Here is a 20607-nt window from a genome sequence, read left to right on the forward strand (position 1 = left end):
GATGCCAGAGCTAGGTTAGGACATTGGAAGAAAAGAAAACTATAAGCCAAAGTCCATGTTAAATATAGATATAAAATTCAGAAGTAACACTGAGCAAAAATATCGAGCAGTACATTAAAAGGATCATACACCATTACCAAGAGGGATTCATCCCTAGGAGACAGTGGTGGTCAATATATACAAATAAATGTGATACATCACATTAACAGAATGAAAAACAAAACTCACATTATCATCTCAATAGATGCAGAAAAAGTATTGACAAATTTCAGTGCCCATCCATGATAATACCTAAACAACTAAGTATAGAAAGTATGTACACCAACATAATAAAGTCCATATATGATGAGCCCAGAGATAATAGGCAATGGTAAAAAGCTTATTTTCCTCTAAGATCAGAAACAAGATAAGGATGCCACTCTTACCACTCCTATTCAGCAGAGTAATCAGTCAAGAAAAAGAAATAAAGGGCATACAAATCAAGAAGGAAGAATAAAATACTCTCCATGTACAGATGATATGATCTTATATCTATAATATCCTAAAGATTCTGCCAAATAGCTTAGAACAAATTAACAGGTTTAGTTAGGTTGAAGACACAAAACTGAATATGCAAAGATCAGTTGCATATCTCTAAGCTAACAGTGAATTGTCCAAAAAAGCAATAAAGTAACAATCTCATTTACAACAACTCCACCAAGGGAGACCCAGGTTGGTTTTACCCCATCAGCACCAGCATAGAGGATGCTGGGATGAGGAATTTCTTCTTCCCCACACCAAGTCAGTTACTTCAGGCCTACAGTATCATGTGCCATCTGAGACCAGGCAGGATTGTTTTAAAACATTTTGTTAGGAGGGCAGCACAATGATTATTTACACAAGAACTAAGCAGAGTTGGATGGAGCCCAAGTTACTCTGAAAGGAGATTTGACCAAAGAAAGGACAGTGTTCAGTTAGGTCTCTGTGATCCTGAAAGAAAGAGTGACACAGAGTTAAAAGAAAAGTATTCGATTTTCATGGGAATAAAATGTCAAACACGAATATAATCTTCCCTGGACAGGTGGAAATCCATTGAGAAGCAACAAAGAGAATGTTGCCTAGTGGCTGGGACAAACCATCCAGCCCTGACACAAATGGAGCAGGTGAAATACAGCGTTACATGCCCCCTGAGAGGCTCACAGGGCTGCATGGGCAGTGTCCTCCTCAGCGACCTGTCCTTGTGCCAGGGTTGCTTACCGCCCCTCCCTGCAGGGCCAGCACAGCCCCAACAGCACCTGTGTGATGGTTCTCTGGCCCAATGTCTCCCAGGTCACCCATCAAAAGCAGAGGGTTCGACTCCAAATTCAGTCCATGTGATATGCCTGTGCCCTTGCCATGCTCTTGGCTAGGAGGGCATCTGAGTCACAGTGAGACCTGTGCTGCAACCAGAGGTTCCCCCAGAGCCTCACAGACTCCCTCCTGCTCAGGAATTGGCATCAGCTCCAGGGCCACCTCCTCAGAGAGGATCCTCTGCGGTATCACTCCACGATTCCCTCAGCCTACTGATAAATGCCCAAGCAGCCCCTGAGAGGGGAGATGCTCTGTTGTCAATCCCACTGGTGTTTCCTTAGTGTTTAATGATATTTTCCCACCAGAGACTATCAGGATCAGCAGGGACCACACAGGAGTAGTAGATTCAACCGGCCCCCTGGTACTCCAAGCTGGCCTTCAATATCCTTTGTGAAGTATCATCAAATGATGCTTGAATCTCTTCAGTGCAGGAAGGCATTACCTCATGGGGCAATGTATTCCACTTTTGGGTAGCTTAAGTACTAGATGGTTGTTCCTAATGTTAGCCCATATGTGTTTGCTGACAGCTGCCATTCTTTGTCTTCATGTAAAATAATGGGACTAAAAATGATAAATATATTGCAGAGTTGTTCAATGTAAACTGTTTCAGTATCTCAGGGTGCCCCTATAGAAATGCAGCTTTGTGGACTCTGTCCAAACTCACAACCTCAGCATATGTGTGGTGAGACCTAGGAATCCAAGTATTGAATAATCACCTCCAGATAATTGGAATATACCCCAAGTTTGGCAGAACTACTGTCTAACTAAACTTTAATAAAATATTCATTAAGATATTTGAATATCTACCTACCTACTCTGAGTAGTTTTCTTCTGGAAAATTAACAACGTTACTTTAGATATTCTTATACTGAATTTTGAATTCTTTCATTATCCTGGTTGCAATCTATCAATGTCTTTCCTCTACCTTTCAGCATTGTTCCATCTGCAAATCTGATGAACATAACCTCTAAATCTTTACAGGCTTGAAGACAAAGACCTGACACTTTACAGATAACTTTTCTGCAGGCCAACTTCGGCCAATAAATTTCTTTAAGTATAAACACTCAATACATCACCCAACTACATATCTTAATTCAAGCCCACATTTCTGCATCTTCCTAAAGCTGAGATGAAATTCAAAAGCTCTACTAGGTCTGGGGCATCCCATGCACCCTTAAGACTACGTCAAACGAAGATAAGAAGTTATTTTGGCATGATTGTTGCCAACTAAAAGTATGAACTGGGTCCCAGTAATTACAATTCTTCTCCTAAGGTCTCCAAAACCATCCACTTAGTAATTAATTATAAAACCTTGCCAGACATTGTTCTGCATATTGAAATATCATGAATATTATCTACCTTAGTCCCTAATTGAAATCGCAATGTTTTAATTTCCTCTCCTATATTGCATTCTAAAACTTGATAATCAATAGTAGTTAAGTAATGTCATGGCAAGGTCTCAGAAGCTGGGCCAGTGATTTTCTCCTGGCCTGATTTTTGAACTAATTTAAACTACTGAGAGTTTTATTTGACCTCTAGCTCCTCCAATCCCTGCCAGCATGGAGTCCCACACAGCAGTACTGAGCTTCTTCTCAAATACTCAGTCTTTGTGACTCTCACCTCCTTGTATGCAGACTTTGTATACATCAGCATGATCACATTACTCATTGGTACTCAAACGCATCTTGCTTTTATTTGCCTGCACACCTTTGTATATGTGCTCTCTTTGAAGTGTGTCCATGATGACCTAGCAAGGACACTTTCTGAAATGCTGGTCAGCAATATTATTAATTGTGAAGATTGTCATGGCCTTCCACTTGACAACAGACAGGGATACCATAGAGAATGACTTCTATCTTTGTCCAATTTTTGTGTTTCATATGTGCTCACATTGATTGTCATATTCTACATCCAGATCACAGAGTGTAGAAGGATGATCTCATCTGGGTGGTGTCTAATGTCTTATTCATGGCAGCATTGAATAAATGTTTGCTAGCCTGAAGGGCACCTTACTGCAGGTGAGTGGCCATTTCTGCACTATTTTCCAACCTTATTCATGACCACAGGACATTTCACATTGCTGTTTTGAACCCAAGAATGCTGGGCCTCCCCAGTCTGTCCCTTCCATGTTCCCATAGCCTCCACTTGTGCCTTCCATGGGTCTCAGTTGTCAAAAACACATGCAAATTCTCATCCTTTATTCAAGTCATACCGATGGTATTGTGAGAAATAACCAAAACCAAGGAACACTGACAACCAGCGAAAATTGCAACAGCACAATTGGCTATAACGTCAGTATTAATTTAGAATGTTTACATTTAAAAATGAATACATAGCCAGGAGTACAGTCATTTGAGGAAAATCTCTAGCATGAAAGACAGAGAAAAGAGAAGCCCCAAAAACAAAGACGAAAAAGGAATTTACAAAGAAAATCACCAACATAGAAACAATTAGGCAGTGGAATTTTTTAAAGTAAATACTAAAGAACCCTCACAAGAATAAGATAAGAATGAATCCTTAAGCCAAAATAGAATTTCCTTCCTTAAAACAAACAATCAGAAAAAGGGAGGGGCTAATAGAAGTTAAAAATAAGATAGGCAAAAGTTCACTGTGCAGCAGTATAATAAGAAGGAGAACGTTACTGCTATTAATAATCAAGAAAGAGATAAAGAAAAAGAAAATAAAAACCAGATAAATTATAAAACCACACTTTAATATACTGGAAAATTCTGAGGACTCAGATATTACACAAACTCAAGTTCCCAGAAGGAAAGAGCCGTCCTACATGCCCTAACTCTCACTAGCTGTTTTCTTTCATGGATAAATGTCCCAACTGTGATGAGCTGCTGTCAGCCTTAACCCAGATAGGAACCCTCTACTCAGGGAATTCTAAACTAGCAGAGAGACTTTTCGGCATGGTGCAGGGCTAGCATTGTAGATTAGCAACTACTAAAATAAAAGCCCCAAATGTACTGCGGTGCTTTCCCCAAGCACATTTACTGAGCTCTGGGGGCTGGGAGGGGGTGTGGAGGCTTGGGGCCAGGGCAGAAGCCTCCAAGAAGCAGAGCAAATATCCTGAAGTCTTGTGGTGCTCAGGCATGAGAGCCGTAGTTGACAGGACACACGGTCCAGACCGCCCTGCAGGGAAGGGAAACACCGCAGGGCACGTCAGGCTTGTTGAGGTGAGCACAGGAGGGCTGAGGAAGCTGCATATTGCATGACACGTACAGAGAACAGGGGACTGTACAGCAATAGAGGCCCCACACTCTGTCCAGGAGTTCCCTTCACTATAGACCAACTACTAGAATGTGGAACTCCCAACACATGTAGATGAGGGAGCTCTTAGTTAATCAATTACCACAGTCTTCACAGAGCTGAGACTGTTTTCAGTTCTAACAAGCAGACAAAAGGATTTTTATTAAACATTCATGGAATTCAGTACAGACCTTGGAGAATCCCTAGACAGGTTTAAAGAGGTAAGCTAATCAGACAATAATGAAGCTACATACACACAAAGGGAATGTTGATACAAAAGAAAGCAGAAAAAGAGAAAAAAGAAACAAGGAACAAATGAGACAAATAGGAAACGAACACATGGTAGAGATAAACCCAGCATATTGTCAATTACAGTACATATACATGGTTTAAACACTCCATTCAAAAGGCAGAGATATTCAGACTGGATAAAAGCAAACTTTTCTTATATGCTATCTACAAGAAACAGACACATAATGATGCATCTATTCACAGATGATGTTATCAACAGCAAAAATTCCAAAAACAATTTTTGAGACCAATAGAACTAATATGTGAACTTAGTAAGCACACAGAATGCAAAGCCAGTATTTAAAAGATTAATAGCATGTTTAAACATATGCCACAAAAGGGTTAGAACTTGAAATTTCAGAAACAGTAACATCCATTATTGATTAAGAATAACAAAATTTTTTGGGGCAAATTAAAAATATGTGCAAGATTTGTATGCTAAAGCATGCAAAATACTGATGCAGAAGTTAAAAATATCTAAATACATCAAGAGATCCAATCCAATGTTTGGAAGACTCAGAAATGACTCCTTGTTATTTCTTCCCCAAATAATTCTCTAGATTCAATGCAATCCTGCTAAAAATTCCAGCACAATTCTTTCAGAAATTGACAAACTCATGGACAAAAAAAGGAGTTAGAGTAGCAAAAATATGTTAGATAAAGAAATAATTTGGAAGATTCAAATAGGCTCAACTCAAGACTTACTATAAAGGTACACTAATCAAGACAGAGCCATTTATCAAAGAGATGGACATATAGATGAAGTGAGCAGAGCACAGTCCAGAGAGAGACAGGCAGGTTGATGGCCAACTGCTTCTCTACAGAGGTGCCGAGGTAATGCAAGAACAGGGGGTAGTCTTTCCACAGCTGCTGTGGAAACACTTCAACATCTTTCATCCAAGGGCAGAGGCTCCCCAAGTTGGGTCCTGAACCCCAGCACTTGCCCTCACCAGCCAGTGCCCACAGGCCAGCAGGGCCACCCATCCCAGTCAAGGCTGCCCCCTGGGGCTTTCAGTGTCTGCCCCCCAGAGGAAGGTCACGCTTCGCTCCATAGTATGTGGCCTCTTTGTGATCCTTCTTTGTGAGCCTCATGTCTTGGCCTTGCTGGACGTGTGCTCTGTGTTATAACAATATTTGATCACTCAAACTTCCCCAAATGTGTTATGTGTTCCCAAACCCCACAACAGAAAACTTTCTCTGGCTAGCACCAAATCTTCAACTATCCTGCAGTATAATGAGGCTCCTTCAGGACCACTGTCTTGTCTGACATCATTTTTTATTTTAATATCACCCATAATGCTATTCAAACTCATGGACTCCACTGGGGTTCTTGCTCTCAGAGGATTAATCAGCAATATTCACAGGTTAGGAATCTCCTGGCCAGGTGGAAAGTGCATGGGAATTGTGAGTTGAAAACTGTTGACTTTGCTGTCTGCTTAGGTTAGAATACAACCAGGTCAAGTAAATCTATCACATGTTGAGTTAAACCCCACAGAAATGTGTTACCTCCAAACAAGTCCAGAGGAACGTGAGCACTGGTGCCACCCTACGAGGTCAGCTTTGCACTGACCCTTCAGCTCTTCCTCAGGATATTGGCATGGTCCTTGGGCTAGATGAAGACAGCTCGGCCATTCCAGACACCACATCCCAAGACATGTACTTTCAAAGGAGAGGTGCCACCTGCCTTCAGAAGGGAAAGAAATTCTCCAAGATGTGCCCCATCCCTGCATTTCCACTCACATGTCATTGGCCAGGATGGGGTCACAGATCCCTTCCAAAGCAATAATGTGTCAAGGGAACTGAAACCAACATGAATAACCTACACAAACTATTTGAAGTAAAATGGGTTTGGAGTACGCAAACAACTTGCTCACTGAAATCACAATGAGAACATCATGGTCATTAGTTTAGACCTTTCCTGCTCCACTTAGAGCTGCGTGGTGAGCTTTAGAGCATAGTGTCACCTAGGCTTTAATACACAGCAAGTGAATAACCATGTCCAGTGGGTGTTTGGTCTCAGATTTAGACAAAAGTGTCCCCATAAATAAGAGTAGAGCAATTGCCTTGGCTGTGAAGGTGTGTGTCCTGTATGGTTGGTCCAAGGACAGGCTGAGATGGGAAATATCCAGGGGCCCTCACCCAGCAGCAAATCTATCTAAAGGACAAATGTAGAGGGAATGAGTGACAGCTCTTCAATTTAATTTATTACTTCACCTAATTTTAGATGAAAATGGCTATGGAAGGAAAGGTTGAGAAGGGAGGGACTCACTGACCACAATTCCTAATGCGGAAGATGGGATGGATTAAGTGTGGAGGAAGCCTCAGGGTGAGTTGGGCTTTCAAGGTGAAGCAGCCGTGAGGAGGAAACATGGAATTAGTCACCTGGTGGGCAGCAGGCACATGTAGAAACTCAGGAATTGTGAACAACAAAACTGAGAAGCTTGAGTTCCTGTGTAACGAGGTGATGTCTACATGTCCTGGGAAGGACTGATGATCTAAGAAATGAACAAGGGTGCAAGGAAGTGGGTAAGGTCACAGGTCAAGAAGATACCAACTTTAAAAAGAACCTTTTTTTGTTAACGTACCTTTCTACTTGATATCTGACTTCAACTTAGCGTTTGAAAGATTGGAAAAGTAAACCTTACTTGCCCCCAGTTAACCACAAAGGGAGTGTAGTGGACTGAATAATGGCCACAGAGGCCGCACTGCCCTAACTCCTGAAACCCGGGGCTATGCCGCCTTGCTTGGCAAAAGGGACTTGGCAGATGGAATTAAGGATCATGGGGAGGCAGGATCTTCCTGAATTATCCAGCCAAGCCCTGTGTCATCACAAAGTCCACAGGGCTGGGACCCTAGAGTGTTACAGCCACAGAGAGGAGGGGAAGGACACACAGACTCGCAGAGAGTGCAGCTGATTTGGAGAAGGAAGAGAAGTCCCACAAATGGGGACAGGAGGTGGGCTCTGAAAGTGGAACCATAAGGAAATGATTTCCCCATGCCCTAGAGAAGGAACGCAGGCCTGCTGTTCTGTGATTTTAGACCAGTGACGCTGATTTTTAAGTTTTGACCTTTAGAGGTGTTGTTCCAAGCCAGTTTCAAATAATTTGTTATGGCTTCAATAGGAAACTCAGATGTCATTCCAGCCATTCTCCCAGCTCTCTCCTGCACCATTACTTTCCTCTCTGCACCAGTGTGCCCCTGAGAGCAGAGGCATGCTGCTATTCCTCCCATCCTAGAAAACCCTCACATGATTCCATTTTCTTCATGAGCAACAGCCCGATCTTGTGGTCTTCTTTAGAGTGAATTCTTTGAAAACTGTCTATGGCCTGACTCTAGCTCTCTCTCCCCACTTGCTTGAGCTTAGTCTATTCAGGCTCTGGCCTCCACTCCTCTATCAAATTGCTCTAACCTTGAGAAGGACAATTGTCAAATGTAATCATTAATTTTCATTCCTTGTCTTACTTGTTCTGTCATTAGCTTTAGACTCCTGAACCCTGAATCAGTCGCTTCATTTGCCGCTAGGACAGAACAACCTCCCCCCTGCCTCCTGCAGCACCCGACCTCCTCTCAGCCTCCTTTGCCAACCTCTTAATGACAGGCCCCCTCTTCTCTGTCCACACTCACTCTACCTAATCCCTGACCATCTGTTTCCATGGCTCTAAGTGGCAACTACGTTCTGGTGGATCCTAATCAGATCCCTTTGTTCTAAACCTCTTCTCTAACTCACGACTTGCAAACACGGCATCTTCCCTTGGAGACCTAATGGACATCCCACACATGTTCTACAACTGGACTCAGCATCTTCCACAAAAATCTGTACCCCCCTTCTCATCTCCACCTGAGAAAATAGCAACTCCTTCCTTCCAGTTCCTTAACCAAAATGCCTGGAGTCAACTTTGAAACCTTTTTGTTCCTTTTGCAAGAACTTCACAAGGTTAGAGCCATGTTGACTCTACTCTTCAAATAAATGCAAACTTTAACAACTTCTGACCACTGTGCCTCCTCATACTATATCCAAGCCAGCATCATGTGTCACATGAATTTTATATAAAGCCCTAAAACAGGGTTCTTTTTCCCCTTTTATTTCTCAACATAACACCCAAAAAAAATCCTTTTAAAAGAAGTCAGCTCGTGCAGTTCTGCTCAGAATCTGCAATATCATTCCCCTTTTCTTCCTGTCCTTTCAAAAGCCTACAGAACACATGCTCCCCACCATGAACTACCAGGACCTTATCTCTTACCTCCTTTGCACATTAAATAAGCACCTTACATTTCACTGGAGGAAACCACTGTCTCTAAATTCTTTGATGTTTGCTGAACAAACTTTTTGAAAAGAATGGTGAAGAATAAAGGGCACAGTGCTTTTATCACATGTGCACAAATGTGAGGACTTGTGCAGAATTATCTTCCAATGGCACTTACCCCTTTCTGACATCTAAATACTCCTTATATCAGCCACTCTTCTTCTGCCAGACTATACACTCAATATATTTCTTATTTGAATTTGATCTTTTCTATTTTATTTATTGAGTAAACAATACCTGGTGCATAAGGATGTTCAGTAGGGTTTTGCTAAATGAATAAATGAAGAAAGGGCAAAATACCCAGGAAAGAATCAAAATGCCAAAACATAAGCAGATGACTAAGAACTTAATAAATTAATAGTATGCACTGATTTACCACAAGCTAAATACAATACTGAAATTTTTATATAATACTTAATAGCTTGAGAAAATATACTTTTGCTAACGTTTAAAAAAGTATAAAATCTCTATGTTGTAGATTATTTCAGTATTGTATATAAACACAAACACACACTTTTGTACAGAAAAATCATGAGGAAACTGCACCAACAGCTAAGTCTGTTTATATGGACTAATTACAGGTTATCTTATACTCTAACCTTTCCCGTTATTGTCCAAATTTTCTGTAATTTGTATGTATTATTTTAATTATCAAAACATACTCATTTTGGAATCTTTTTATTTCATTTAGAGATATAAAGGTGAGCGAGCGCCTGAAACCACAGACACTGGTTTTCATCACCTCCAGCAGGTACAGACATCGTGTCCACACTCTGGAAGGAAGAAATTGTGGTAAAGCCCATGGTGTTCACTCACCGTCAATATTCTTCAGAAAATGGATACCAAGGGTGATGGACGGCACTGAAAGAGAAAGCAGGACCTTAGCTCAGCAGCTCTGTCTCACTGCCCAAGAGAGGGTTTCTCTGAGGGAGCTTCAGGCCCTGCTCCAATCTCTGAGTGACAACCACGCCCTCGCGTCCGGAGCCCCGCCCACTCCCACGCCTCCAGGGCAAACTGCCCCTGCAGCCCATCCCCCACGTTCAGAGCAGCAGGGCCGCAGCAGGGCCACAGCAGGGCGCCCACAGCCCCCAGACAGAGCTGATGCCACCACCCCATAAAATAGGAATTTTACACTTGTGTTAGGATAAACCTGAATACAATCTACACCGGTTTCATTATTACTCAGTCTCTATTAATATAATCACTTTTTTCCATTATTGAAGGAATGAAAGTTGAACCGTTTCCACAGGCACCTGGAAGTGCAGTGGGCAGCAGGCACTGTGCCTCTGGGTCTAATGGGAAAGCCGCCCGAGGGCAAGTCCCTCAGCGCAGGGGGAGGCCCACAGCAGCAGTGTATTCACGGACACAAGTGCTGGCGGACTTGCTTCTTGTCTGGCCTGGGTCCAGCTCATGTTACTGTTAGGGCCCTGGAGTTGACCTCTGTTCTGAGGTCTGCAGGGAGCTCCTTGTCGCTCCTACACTGGAGAGCAGGCCTGCCTCCCTGATTCCAGGAAGTTTAGGGCCTCTGACATACTCTATGAGACAGAAAACCGCTTGTGAAAAACATTCAAGTTACTTACAACTCTATTTTAATATATCGGAAATTTCTGTTGAGGCCGTCAATTGCTTTCATGTCTTCTGGAGTCAATTCAAAGTCAAAAACCTAAAAGGAAGGAGAGATCAGATGGCCTCTGCCTGGGAGCCAGGTGCCTTGGCAGCTCCGCAGAGACAAGGCCCTTCTGCCTGCACATTCCCATCGCTCTCCTCTGCTCCACTTCACAATTGAGAGGCTTACGTCTCATCCACCCCACACCTTTCCAAGTGAGGTGCTTGCAAAAGAAAAGGGGAAAAAGCCTTTTTATCCTAAAAAAAAGGACAGTTTGACAATCAGGGCAAAACACGTGCTGACCCGAACAAACTTCTCTCAGGTTTCCCTACCACCCCTAGAATTAGACGCAGCCATGAACTAAAGCCAGTGTGGAAGGAAGAGCTGTCCCTGTGAGTCCGCCCCATAACCTGGTGACCCCACAGGAAGCATTCCTCATCAGCCATCACCACCCCCACCATTCTCTTCCCAGATGAGCTTATTCTTCCCACAGCGGGAAAATATTAGCAATGGACATGAGACACACTCACACATCTTACATTCAGAGAGTTCTCCCTTTCGAATGCATCATTCTTATCTAAGTTCAGATTTGTTCTTATTTGACATGAACAGCCCCTAAAAAAGATTCCACTAATAGCGAGGCAGACAGATTTTTGGTAAAAAATACAAAAGCAAGAAGCTCAGTATTTCATCCAGGGCACAATTTCATGGAAAATTCAGTGCCTTTATCTGTTATCTATCTATCTCTCTGTCATTCATCTTAAAATATCCATGGTGCCATAGGGATATGTATTAACATGTTAAGTTTTTTCCTATTTGGTTGTACCATGAGATTTATATTTCCCTATCAGGTATTTCCATAAATTCAGTGAACTCAAATTTTCCTGTGTAGGTTTTGGAGCAAATAAATCATAAATAACAGGATCCAAATGTCCTCTTTTGCAAATGTTAAAGTCATGATGAAATTTTAGGTGTCATCTTAAAACAGGTAGAGCTGATGCAGCAGTTTTCGCCATTCTCTAGAGGTTCATGATGAAGTTGGAGACCCTGAGTGATACAAAGCACTGGGGATAAATGGGGAAAGTTGTGGAGACCACCAATTCATTTGCTGATTTGACCAGTCTAGAAGCTCCTATCTAGCCTGCTACGTGCCAGGAGCTCTGCTGGGGAAACGTGCTGAGAGCTGGCCCGGGGAGGCGTACATGTAGTGTTTGAGTCCAGAGAGCACACTAACACAGAAACACGCCATGCAGGCTAACCAGGCCAGGACAGCCTCCTAACAGAGCCATGCCAAGTGCTATGGGTTCCTGGATGTTTCAACATGGCAGCTAATCGCATTTAGGTTTCATCCTGAAATGCAAATAGGGACTCATCAGGCAAAGGAGGGGAAGGAGAGGAACCAGGGTTTTCAAAGGTCTTTACCGCACAGATGGACTCCCTGAACCAATGAAAAAACAGAGGAAAACTGTTCAGTGTCACACAAGCACATGGCAAAGTCACAACTGGGATCCATACAACCTAGGACCCTGAGGCTAGTGCTCCCTCGTCCCCTTGCACCCGTGGCACCCAGGGAGAGGTGGGTGATATGAAGGGACATAGTTGCATGTTGTAAGGGAAGACAGACAGCCCCAGTTCTGGCATGCGTTCCTCACTGGGAGGGACTGCAGGCCTGTACCTGGAAGTTCTCCTTGATTCTCTTCTCATTGAAGCTCTTCGCCAGGACCACCACCCCCCGCTGCAGCTGGTAGCGCAGGGCGACCTGGCCTGGGTTTCTACTGTGTTTCTTGGCAATTTCCTTCAAGACTGGATCCTCCAAGAGATATGGGCTGTCCTCTGGCACCCTGAGAAAAGAAAATACACACAGACTGTGGTGTAGGACTGGAAATGTAGTGTTGCTGGCACCTTTTTCCCAAATTCCCCAGATAATTGAGGGAAGTGCTTTGTATGGTCAGTATGATTAAGAGTTTCAGAAATATTCACAGAAATTCATTCATAGTTGTGCCAAATGGGAAATAACCAATAATTCCATCAACAGGTGAATGGAGAGAAAACTTGTGCTGTGTCCACACAAAGGAATATTATGCAGCAATAAACATAATGAACTAGACACTTAAAGCAGCACGGATCAACCCCACAGACAGATGTGAGTCAAAGACGCCAGACACGAAAGCATACATGCTCCATGCCTGCTCTTATACATGAGGCAGGTGCTGGGACACAGCCAACTAATTAAAGTTAAACACAAAAATCAGCAACACGGCGAGGTAGAATTGTCCATAAAAGACACCGAAGGACTCTTGGGGAAGTACATGTGCTCTGTATCTCCACAGGGGTGTGGGTTATAGTGATCCACCTCTCAAAAACTGTAAAGCTAAGATAGATGTGAGAAGCTGTATAAATGTTCTCGTAATGTCACAGTTGACAGTAACATTTGGAGTGGGGTTTGCACATGTGCATAAACAAGAACCAAGAGTGTTGAGATGGTGGAAGCTCAGTGAAGGCATGTGGGAATACACTACACCACCATTGCCATATGTTTATGTATGAATCTTTCTGTACAAACATATTAAAACTTAATGTAAGAAGTGTCTCGTCACCAACAGAGTTGCTGACAAGCTCAGACCTGACGCTCTCATTACCACTTTGGGTCTCTTTGGGTTCCCAGAGCACTGTAGGCAACTAGAACGATGTCCTTGGACTTGCAGAATTCTAGGAGTTTGCTCTGGTTGAGATAAGGGTGACATTCCACCTGTAAATTGCCAAGATCAATAGGAATCAGACCACATGAGCCAGTTACATGTAAATTAGAGAAGCCCTTTGACCAAGTATCTAACACAACAGTACTACATGTACCCTGTCTTCCAAATTGGTAATCTTTCCATGCACCTCCCGAAACACCCTCATGTGCTATCAGTTTTGAAGGACGTAAAACAATTTTCATCATATTTTTTAATTAGTGTCTGAAATTATTACAGACACTTCTTCCCAGATGGCAGTCTCTACAATCTACAAATTGAGCCTAGAATATCTAACACTGGAGAAAGCAAAGCCGAAAGGGAGGCTCTGGGGCATGTCAGATGGAGCTCACTTGAAGAGGCTCCTCCTGACCATAAAGAGAACAAAGTGACCTTCAACAGCAACAGTAACTATGCTGGGCAGGAAAAATCCTATTGGTTAAATTTCATGAGTTCACAATGACACATACATATGAACAAGCCTGTAAATCTAACCTCCAATTTAGAGGAAGTAGAAAACACAGTCATGTCAAACTGTATCACAGGGATCAATAAGTAAAACAAATTGTGCAGAACAATTTTGGAAAGAAAAAGCTGATTTCTTTGAGTGGAAGAGAGGGAGAGAATGAAGGAAGAGGACAGGGCTATTTTTCAATGTATTTTAAAGTATTCTTCACAAATAATTTCTAATCATAAAATAAGTTGAAAATATAGCTATTTGAATGGTTTCTAGCATAAATTTCAAATTGCTTTAAAAACACCATAAAACTCTACAGTATCACGGTGCTTGCATCTTGGCAGCAGATGCTGTCTGTCACAAATAAATTTTGAGAAAAGGAGAGAGAAGGAGGTGGTGGAGGGAGGCAGGGAATGAAGGAAGGGACAGGGACATATTTCAACGTATTTGGATTATTCCCCACAAATAATTCCTGGTCATAAAATACTGCATAAAATATAACTATGTGAATGGTTTCTTGCATGTTTTTCAAACTGTTTTTACAAAAGGACATACAACTATTCAGTATCACAGTTGGCAACATCTACAACATCACAGATCTGCAGCACATGGAGTTATATTGACTATTTCTGGTATGATTTACTCATTCTTCGCTGCCCACTCCTGTGCTTTCTCTGCACCTGCTCCAGCGGGACTTCCCATAAGGCGGTGGAGGCAGGTCCGTGTCCACTGCATCCCCGGGGTATGGGCTGCTCCTCAGCGGGCCCCACCCCTGGCTCCCTAAACCGCTTCTGCCCTCTCCTCTGGCTGTCCCCTCACCACACTCTCGTCTTTTCCTCTCTCCTGCCTGGAAACTCGTATTCAATCCCCAAACCAGTGCCTCCCTGCCTGATCCTTACATGTTGACATCCTCCCCTCCTCCTGTTCATTCTGTGACCTTGCTGGGTGGAGCTAACCCGTTTCTGTGTTTCATTACCAACCATACAGCCACATCTCCAAAATCTGTGCTTCTCACCTGACAGCCTTCCTGAGCTCCAGATCAGTCTGGAAATCCACCCATTTGGCTCATGCACTTGAAAGGCTTATAGGAAATGCAAGGCCATCTCCAAGTTACAGATACATAGGCTTCCCTCCCCATCCAACCTTCCTTCTTTGGCACTTCCTGCTGCAGTGAAGGAACAGTCATCTGTACTGTGCACATCATGAAGTAACGGGGGTTGTTACTTAAGGAAGAGGATGTGCAGAGCACACAGTAAGGAGTCCACGGTGGGCTGGGCACTCACCTGGTTGCACACGGGCTTGTACTTGAGGCCTGGCTTGTTCAGGATCATCTCCAGCTGTTTGTGATTGAAATTGGACACCCCGATGGACTTGGTTAGACCTGCATCTTTGCATTTCTCCAGGGCCTGGGAGGAAGGAAATGGGTGGCAAACCCTTAATGCACTTTGTCCCTTTCACCTGACATGGGACTTTTTAAAAGCTGGAAATCTGTTTTAACATAATATGACAATTTGAACCCAACAGTTTTATCACCTTAGAATATCATTTTTGTCATCTACTTTATTGCTATGTACACACATTGTATTTCCTGGAGTCTATGACATGCACAGCCAGGGCAGTAAGTAGATATTTAGGATGCTTTAAATGTCCCTCATTCCTCCTTCCCTTTCCAGGTGCCTATTGCGCTGTTAGTCAAGAATAGTTCTTTGACGAACATTATCATAGTCAAGGCCAAAGAGTAACTCGCACTAGAAGGTCCTTGTGCTTCTTTCCTAGAATGGTGAAGGAGTCTCTGCAATGGCATAAGCAAGGTCAGGCTTCCCTCTTCTGCTAACTTAGACGGCGACTCTTCTCCCAAACCTGGCGGTGCTGCTCTGTCACAGGGAGATCTGCAGCTCCTTCAGAGTTTGCCTTCTGAGCTACTCTCTTAAAGGGAGACAAGCTCAGCCTACTCCAAGGGGCAAGCGGACCCCTACTGAGACCCAGACAAGATTAGATTAAAATAGACCTCATTCATCCTTGCTTGCAGATGACAGCAGAGGTACAGAGGAGCCCAGCAGGAGGCTGAGGGTGGACTGAGGGCACTGCAGCCCCCTTCCTCTGTCCTCCCTCCCAGTGGCTTCTGCCTATTCTCATGTTGCCCCCTGGTGTTAGGACCAGTACTTACTGTCCATGTTTCCCGCAGGTCCACTGTTTCTAAAATAATTTTCCCGCTGGCATCCTTGGGGAAAAGCTCCTCCCCAGGCTGGAATAAAGACAGGAGAGGATGAAGAAGGATTTGTCTATGAATGGCTTTCCTGGGGCTGAAGGCACTTGGTCAGGCCACCTGCACAAGGCTGTGGTTACTAATCAGAGAGACAGAGACTGAGTGTGTAAGAGAAGACAGGGGGCAAAAGAGCCTAGAATTATCTGAGAATCATATATCTGCACCTTCCCACCCACATGCCCCTAAACTTCACTGAGAATGGCTCTCCTGCAGTTAGAAGCGATCTTCCTTCACAAGGACAGTTTGTGTGAATAACAGGACTGAGAACTACTACTACACAATGTGCTTTTGATCCCGTTTATGCGATAACCCTATTCAGAGAGAGTGAACATACGAGATGTGTGAGCCAATCCTCTGGAATCAGAGGTTGGATCTGTGAAGCCCAGCGGGACCCCGGTCATACAATATGGACCATCCCAGGAACCCTCATCCTGTCTGGGCAGAGAGGTCCGAGGAAGGTGGGATTTCCTGTTGTACCTCGGCCATTTGCACTAACTCCTCACCCTTGAGGACACTAATCCTAAGGGCCTTCAGACAGCAGCACCTCACTGATACCTGCCCAGTGGTCTCCCTGAATCTTTGAGGTGAAGGCTGGGAGGTGAATGAGTTTCACTCCATCTCAAGGCCCTGGGATGGGGACAAAAAGGTCTCAATGGGAGGTGACACAACGGTCATGAAACGTCCGTTCATGCAGCACTTCTGCTACCACAATGAGTCCCACCTCTCTCAGGAAGGCCTCCAGGAAATCTAGCTGGAATGAGGTAATAGAGACACAAAACCAGTGATGAAATAGTCTTGGAAACCAGAGGAAGGCAAACCCAAACCTGACCTTCATGGCAAATGGCACGTTGATAAGGAAGAGGTCTATATAGTCTAGCTGAAGCTCCTTCAGCGATCTTTCCAGGGCAGGTCGGACCAACTCTGGTCGGAAGAAAGTAGCCCAAAGCTGCAGTGACCGAGAGAAATAAAAACTGCTCATGATCTCCCACATCTGGGACCAAAACTAAACATCATAGTTAGAAGACGGAGTAAAACAACCTACTGTAGTTTAAAGATCAGAAGCAGCAGGCTCATGGCTGTTCCTAGTGTCAGTCACATCCCTAACCAGCACTGGCATTTATCTGAGTGACTCTAAGGAAGTGGAATGGCACTGAGATGGGCAGGAAAAGCAGCCTAAGAGATTCAAAGTCATCTCTGAAAGGAGTCAAAGCAGATCAGGCCAGGCCATGGGCTCTGTTGTCCTACAATCCATGCCTGCAAACAGTCCTGCTGAGGGGCCCCATCTAAAGACATGTTAGCCCTGAGGTATGTGCACACAGATGATTCTGTAGAGACCTCTTTACACTGGAGCAGGGTTTCCACCTAAGAAACTTTACAAATGTCAGTGCACCCAATGCTGACTTGCAGCGGTGTTTCCGAGTCTGGCTCCCTTTTCAAAATAACTGTCCGCTGCACGTGGATCTGTCCTAAGGGAGTCTGCCATGGAATCAGAGTGGCTTCCTCTGTGGCCACTTGCTCAGTCTGTCCAACACATATGGAAGGTATGGGACTCAATTGGTTTTGAAATACCAATGCTGACTGCTGTTCAGATGCCTCAGATCAAAACAAGCTTTTGCTGTTTTCTGATTTTCTGTAAGGGGCCTCAAAGCATTAGGAGGCAAAGAGGCTATTCACACCAAAACCAAAGTTGTTGTTTGTCCTAAATAACATATCCAGGCTGCCAGACCCCTTTCCAACCCCCGACCCATGGCACCTTAGTGGTGTAGAATAAGTCCTCTCTCTTCACCGTGCCGTCAGCAATCTTCTCTCGAACAGCCTGGCCCACCTCCTCCTTATTTTGACAGACATAGGATGCATCGAAATGGCGGTAACCTACATCAATAGCCACTTTGACGGCTTCCCTAGTCTTACCCTTAGGAATCTGTAAGATACAAAGCAGAAGGGTTCATAAGCAGCCCCACTCAGAAAGAAGCAATTTATTTCCTTAATAGCATTTCCCCAGCTCTTACTGTGGGTCTCCTAGTGCCCTGGTTGGTGGTTGTGGCCTGGGAACCAAACCTGTACTCTGGGAGCACAGGCTACACTCCACATGGGAATGAGTTGGAGACCCGGGCCTCACCAGGGAACCTGGAAGCTCAAGGTTCAATCAGTAAAGAATTCCTTGTAAGGAAGTAGCTAAAAGGACATCATCTGTCACATGAAATAAGCTTCTACAGATATAGATGAATAGGGAGATGGAGATGATGGTAAAGGTGAAGTTAAGATAGATAAATAGATAGATAGATATCAGAGAATCTGCTTTTGGCTTGGAATTGGAAACAAGCCGAAATACTGATCCTCCATCCAGTGTCCATGGAACTGGGCTCTTTAACTCAGTTTAGAGACAATCATGATTATTTTCTAGGCTTCCTTCCCCAGGTGCTCTCATGCAACATTTATGCAACAAGCATTCATTAAGTGCCTCCTGTGTGCCTGACATTGTGCAAAGAAAGCCCTGAGGCCCTAGGAATCTGACCATTAGCAGAGGCCCATGTCTTCCAAAGAGGCACCCCCTGTGCTGAGGCATAATAGCGGGTATGAGGGGGATCACGTCATTGTAAGGAGACTGGCAGCCACTCGCTGTTGATAGCTCCTGTCCCACCTCTACCAAGATGGAGTGCGCTGCTCTCTATCATTTATGCAGGCAGTCACTCCTAATAATCCATAGCTGTCCCTCCCTCACCCTGTGACCTATGCTGGGTATTCTAAGTACACTGCAGTCACCATATCAACATGTAGGTAATACATTTGGTGACAAGACCGATTTCATCTCCATTGCTCTCTGTGCCCCTCCGTCTTCCTTTGCAAACACCTAACCCTTGCAGGAATAGTGCCTTCTTCACAGACAAAGGTTTCTGTGTTATAAAACCTCCTGCACCAACACACTGACAGCAAAGCTGCTACCACATGGTCCTGTGGGGGGTCCTTTCCTCCTGGGCCTATGCCTACCAGGTGTTTCTAGCAGAGGGCAGAGTGGCTCTGCCTCAGTTGGGTACTAAGTGTGGGAAGAGAAGTCTGAGCTTGGATTTTAAACATGTAAGAAAGAAGAAGAGGGACAGTACTTACCCAGAGCAGTTATCCCGCAATTAAAGGTAAGTCAGGCCAAGTGCCCAAAATACATGGCGAGCATCCAGTATACTTTCAGTAACCAAAATAATAATAATAAAAATAAAGAGAATCCACCCTCAAAATGATCTGCTCTGAATCCACAGTGTCATTAGCTTGTCTCATTCAGTGCAAAGGGAGATTGTGAAATGGAGGCCCAGCGGGTCCCTCCAAGCCACCCAGGGTGTCCCAGGTGTGGGCACATGCAGCTGCTGACCACCTTCCATTGGCTATTTCCATTCAACCCTCCAGTTGCCTGGCTTCTACTTACTTCGTCAGAAGCACCAGTGCCCAATCCAAGCACTGGCATGAAGTGCCCATCGTTAAGCTTCACAGAATGGCTGTGCTTGAGATCCATCACGGAGCTCAGGCCTGGCTGTGCTGACTGCCTTCCTTCCCTTCCCTCCCTTCCCTCCCTTCCCTGACTGAGAGGCAAGGAGGAGTCAAGGCTCCAGCTTTCTTTATTTATACCCAGTGCAACGCGAGGCAGGACTGGGATCAAGGCCACAGGGATTGGGAAATGAAACCGTATGCAGCCTACTGACTTCCTTGTAACTATTTCTAGTCTCTGCAGGCATATCTCACAAAATGGCAACAGAAATTTCATGCACAGCACAGGAGTTTGACTTCTCTCTTCAGCATTGCTTACCCTTAACTCTTACATTTAAAAAAAATTACCGTGCCAATTTGTCCCTGATAATGATATCCTATTTACTTTACATGATGCAAAATAATCATTAGGCTGGTCATTTCAAAAGGCTAATTGTACCTCAGGAATTTAGTTAAGTTCCTCACCCTTCATTCGGTCCAAAATGTCCACCAAAGAAGATGTTATTCAGAGTTCCTTGAACAGAGCTCCATGCCTGGTCCTGAGCACACATGTAACAAACTTCCTTAAGAAATTTCATTATCCTTTTCTCTGGATCAGACCTCATTCCACCTTTGGATTCTCTGTCTTGTTTCTTTGAATGTTTCTGTCAGCAAAACAGTTGTCTGAGCCCAGGACACCTTTGTGTAGTTTGGCCGCGTATCAGCTGCCGCCTCCTCCTGGAACAGCCTCCTTGATATCCCCTCGTTCCCATCAGCCTCATGAACGCCTAGTGACCCTAATGCCAGGCGCCCTGCCCACATCCTACACAAGGGCCTCTGCGACCTCGCCGGGTGGGCTGAATCACTCTGTCCCCTGCACCCACATTATTCTGGCTTCTATGAATGCAATC

General features: G+C 44.2%; 1 protein-coding gene and 1 long non-coding RNA gene across 6 annotated transcripts in view; one reads left to right on the forward strand and one right to left on the reverse strand.

Annotated features, from left to right (window-relative positions):
- LOC118913914 (aldo-keto reductase family 1 member C15-like) overlaps nucleotides 1-19813 on the reverse strand; it is a 28462-nt gene extending 8649 nt beyond the window's left edge. For 2 of the 5 annotated variants that reach the window (XM_036888252.2, XM_057498115.1), the window contains exons 1-9: nucleotides 19659-19813; nucleotides 17997-18164; nucleotides 17073-17189; nucleotides 16145-16222; nucleotides 15261-15383; nucleotides 13425-13534; nucleotides 12461-12626; nucleotides 10760-10842; nucleotides 9996-10040 (exon numbers count right to left, since the gene is read on the reverse strand). In XM_036888252.2, coding sequence (XP_036744147.2) covers nucleotides 9998-10040; nucleotides 10760-10842; nucleotides 12461-12626; nucleotides 13425-13534; nucleotides 15261-15383; nucleotides 16145-16222; nucleotides 17073-17189; nucleotides 17997-18164; nucleotides 19659-19745 — 975 coding nt within the window. In that variant the 5' untranslated portion in view covers nucleotides 19746-19813 and the 3' untranslated portion in view covers nucleotides 9996-9997. Of the gene's footprint in view, nucleotides 1-9841; nucleotides 10041-10759; nucleotides 10843-12460; nucleotides 12627-13424; nucleotides 13535-15260; nucleotides 15384-16144; nucleotides 16323-17072; nucleotides 17190-17996; nucleotides 18165-19658 lie in introns of those variants that run through there. The other 3 variants (XM_036888250.2, XM_057498116.1, XM_057498117.1) reach the window with 3 other exon arrangements.
- On the forward strand, nucleotides 6499-8565 carry LOC130682899 (uncharacterized). Its single transcript, XR_008996335.1, has 2 exons — nucleotides 6499-6548; nucleotides 7952-8565. It is a non-coding gene; the product is annotated as an uncharacterized LOC130682899 (long non-coding RNA).
- Nucleotides 19814-20607: the final 794 nt, after the last annotated feature.

Source organism: Manis pentadactyla, chromosome 3 (assembly GCF_030020395.1).
Source record: "Manis pentadactyla isolate mManPen7 chromosome 3, mManPen7.hap1, whole genome shotgun sequence".
Classification (NCBI taxonomy): Eukaryota; Metazoa; Chordata; class Mammalia; order Pholidota; family Manidae; genus Manis; species Manis pentadactyla.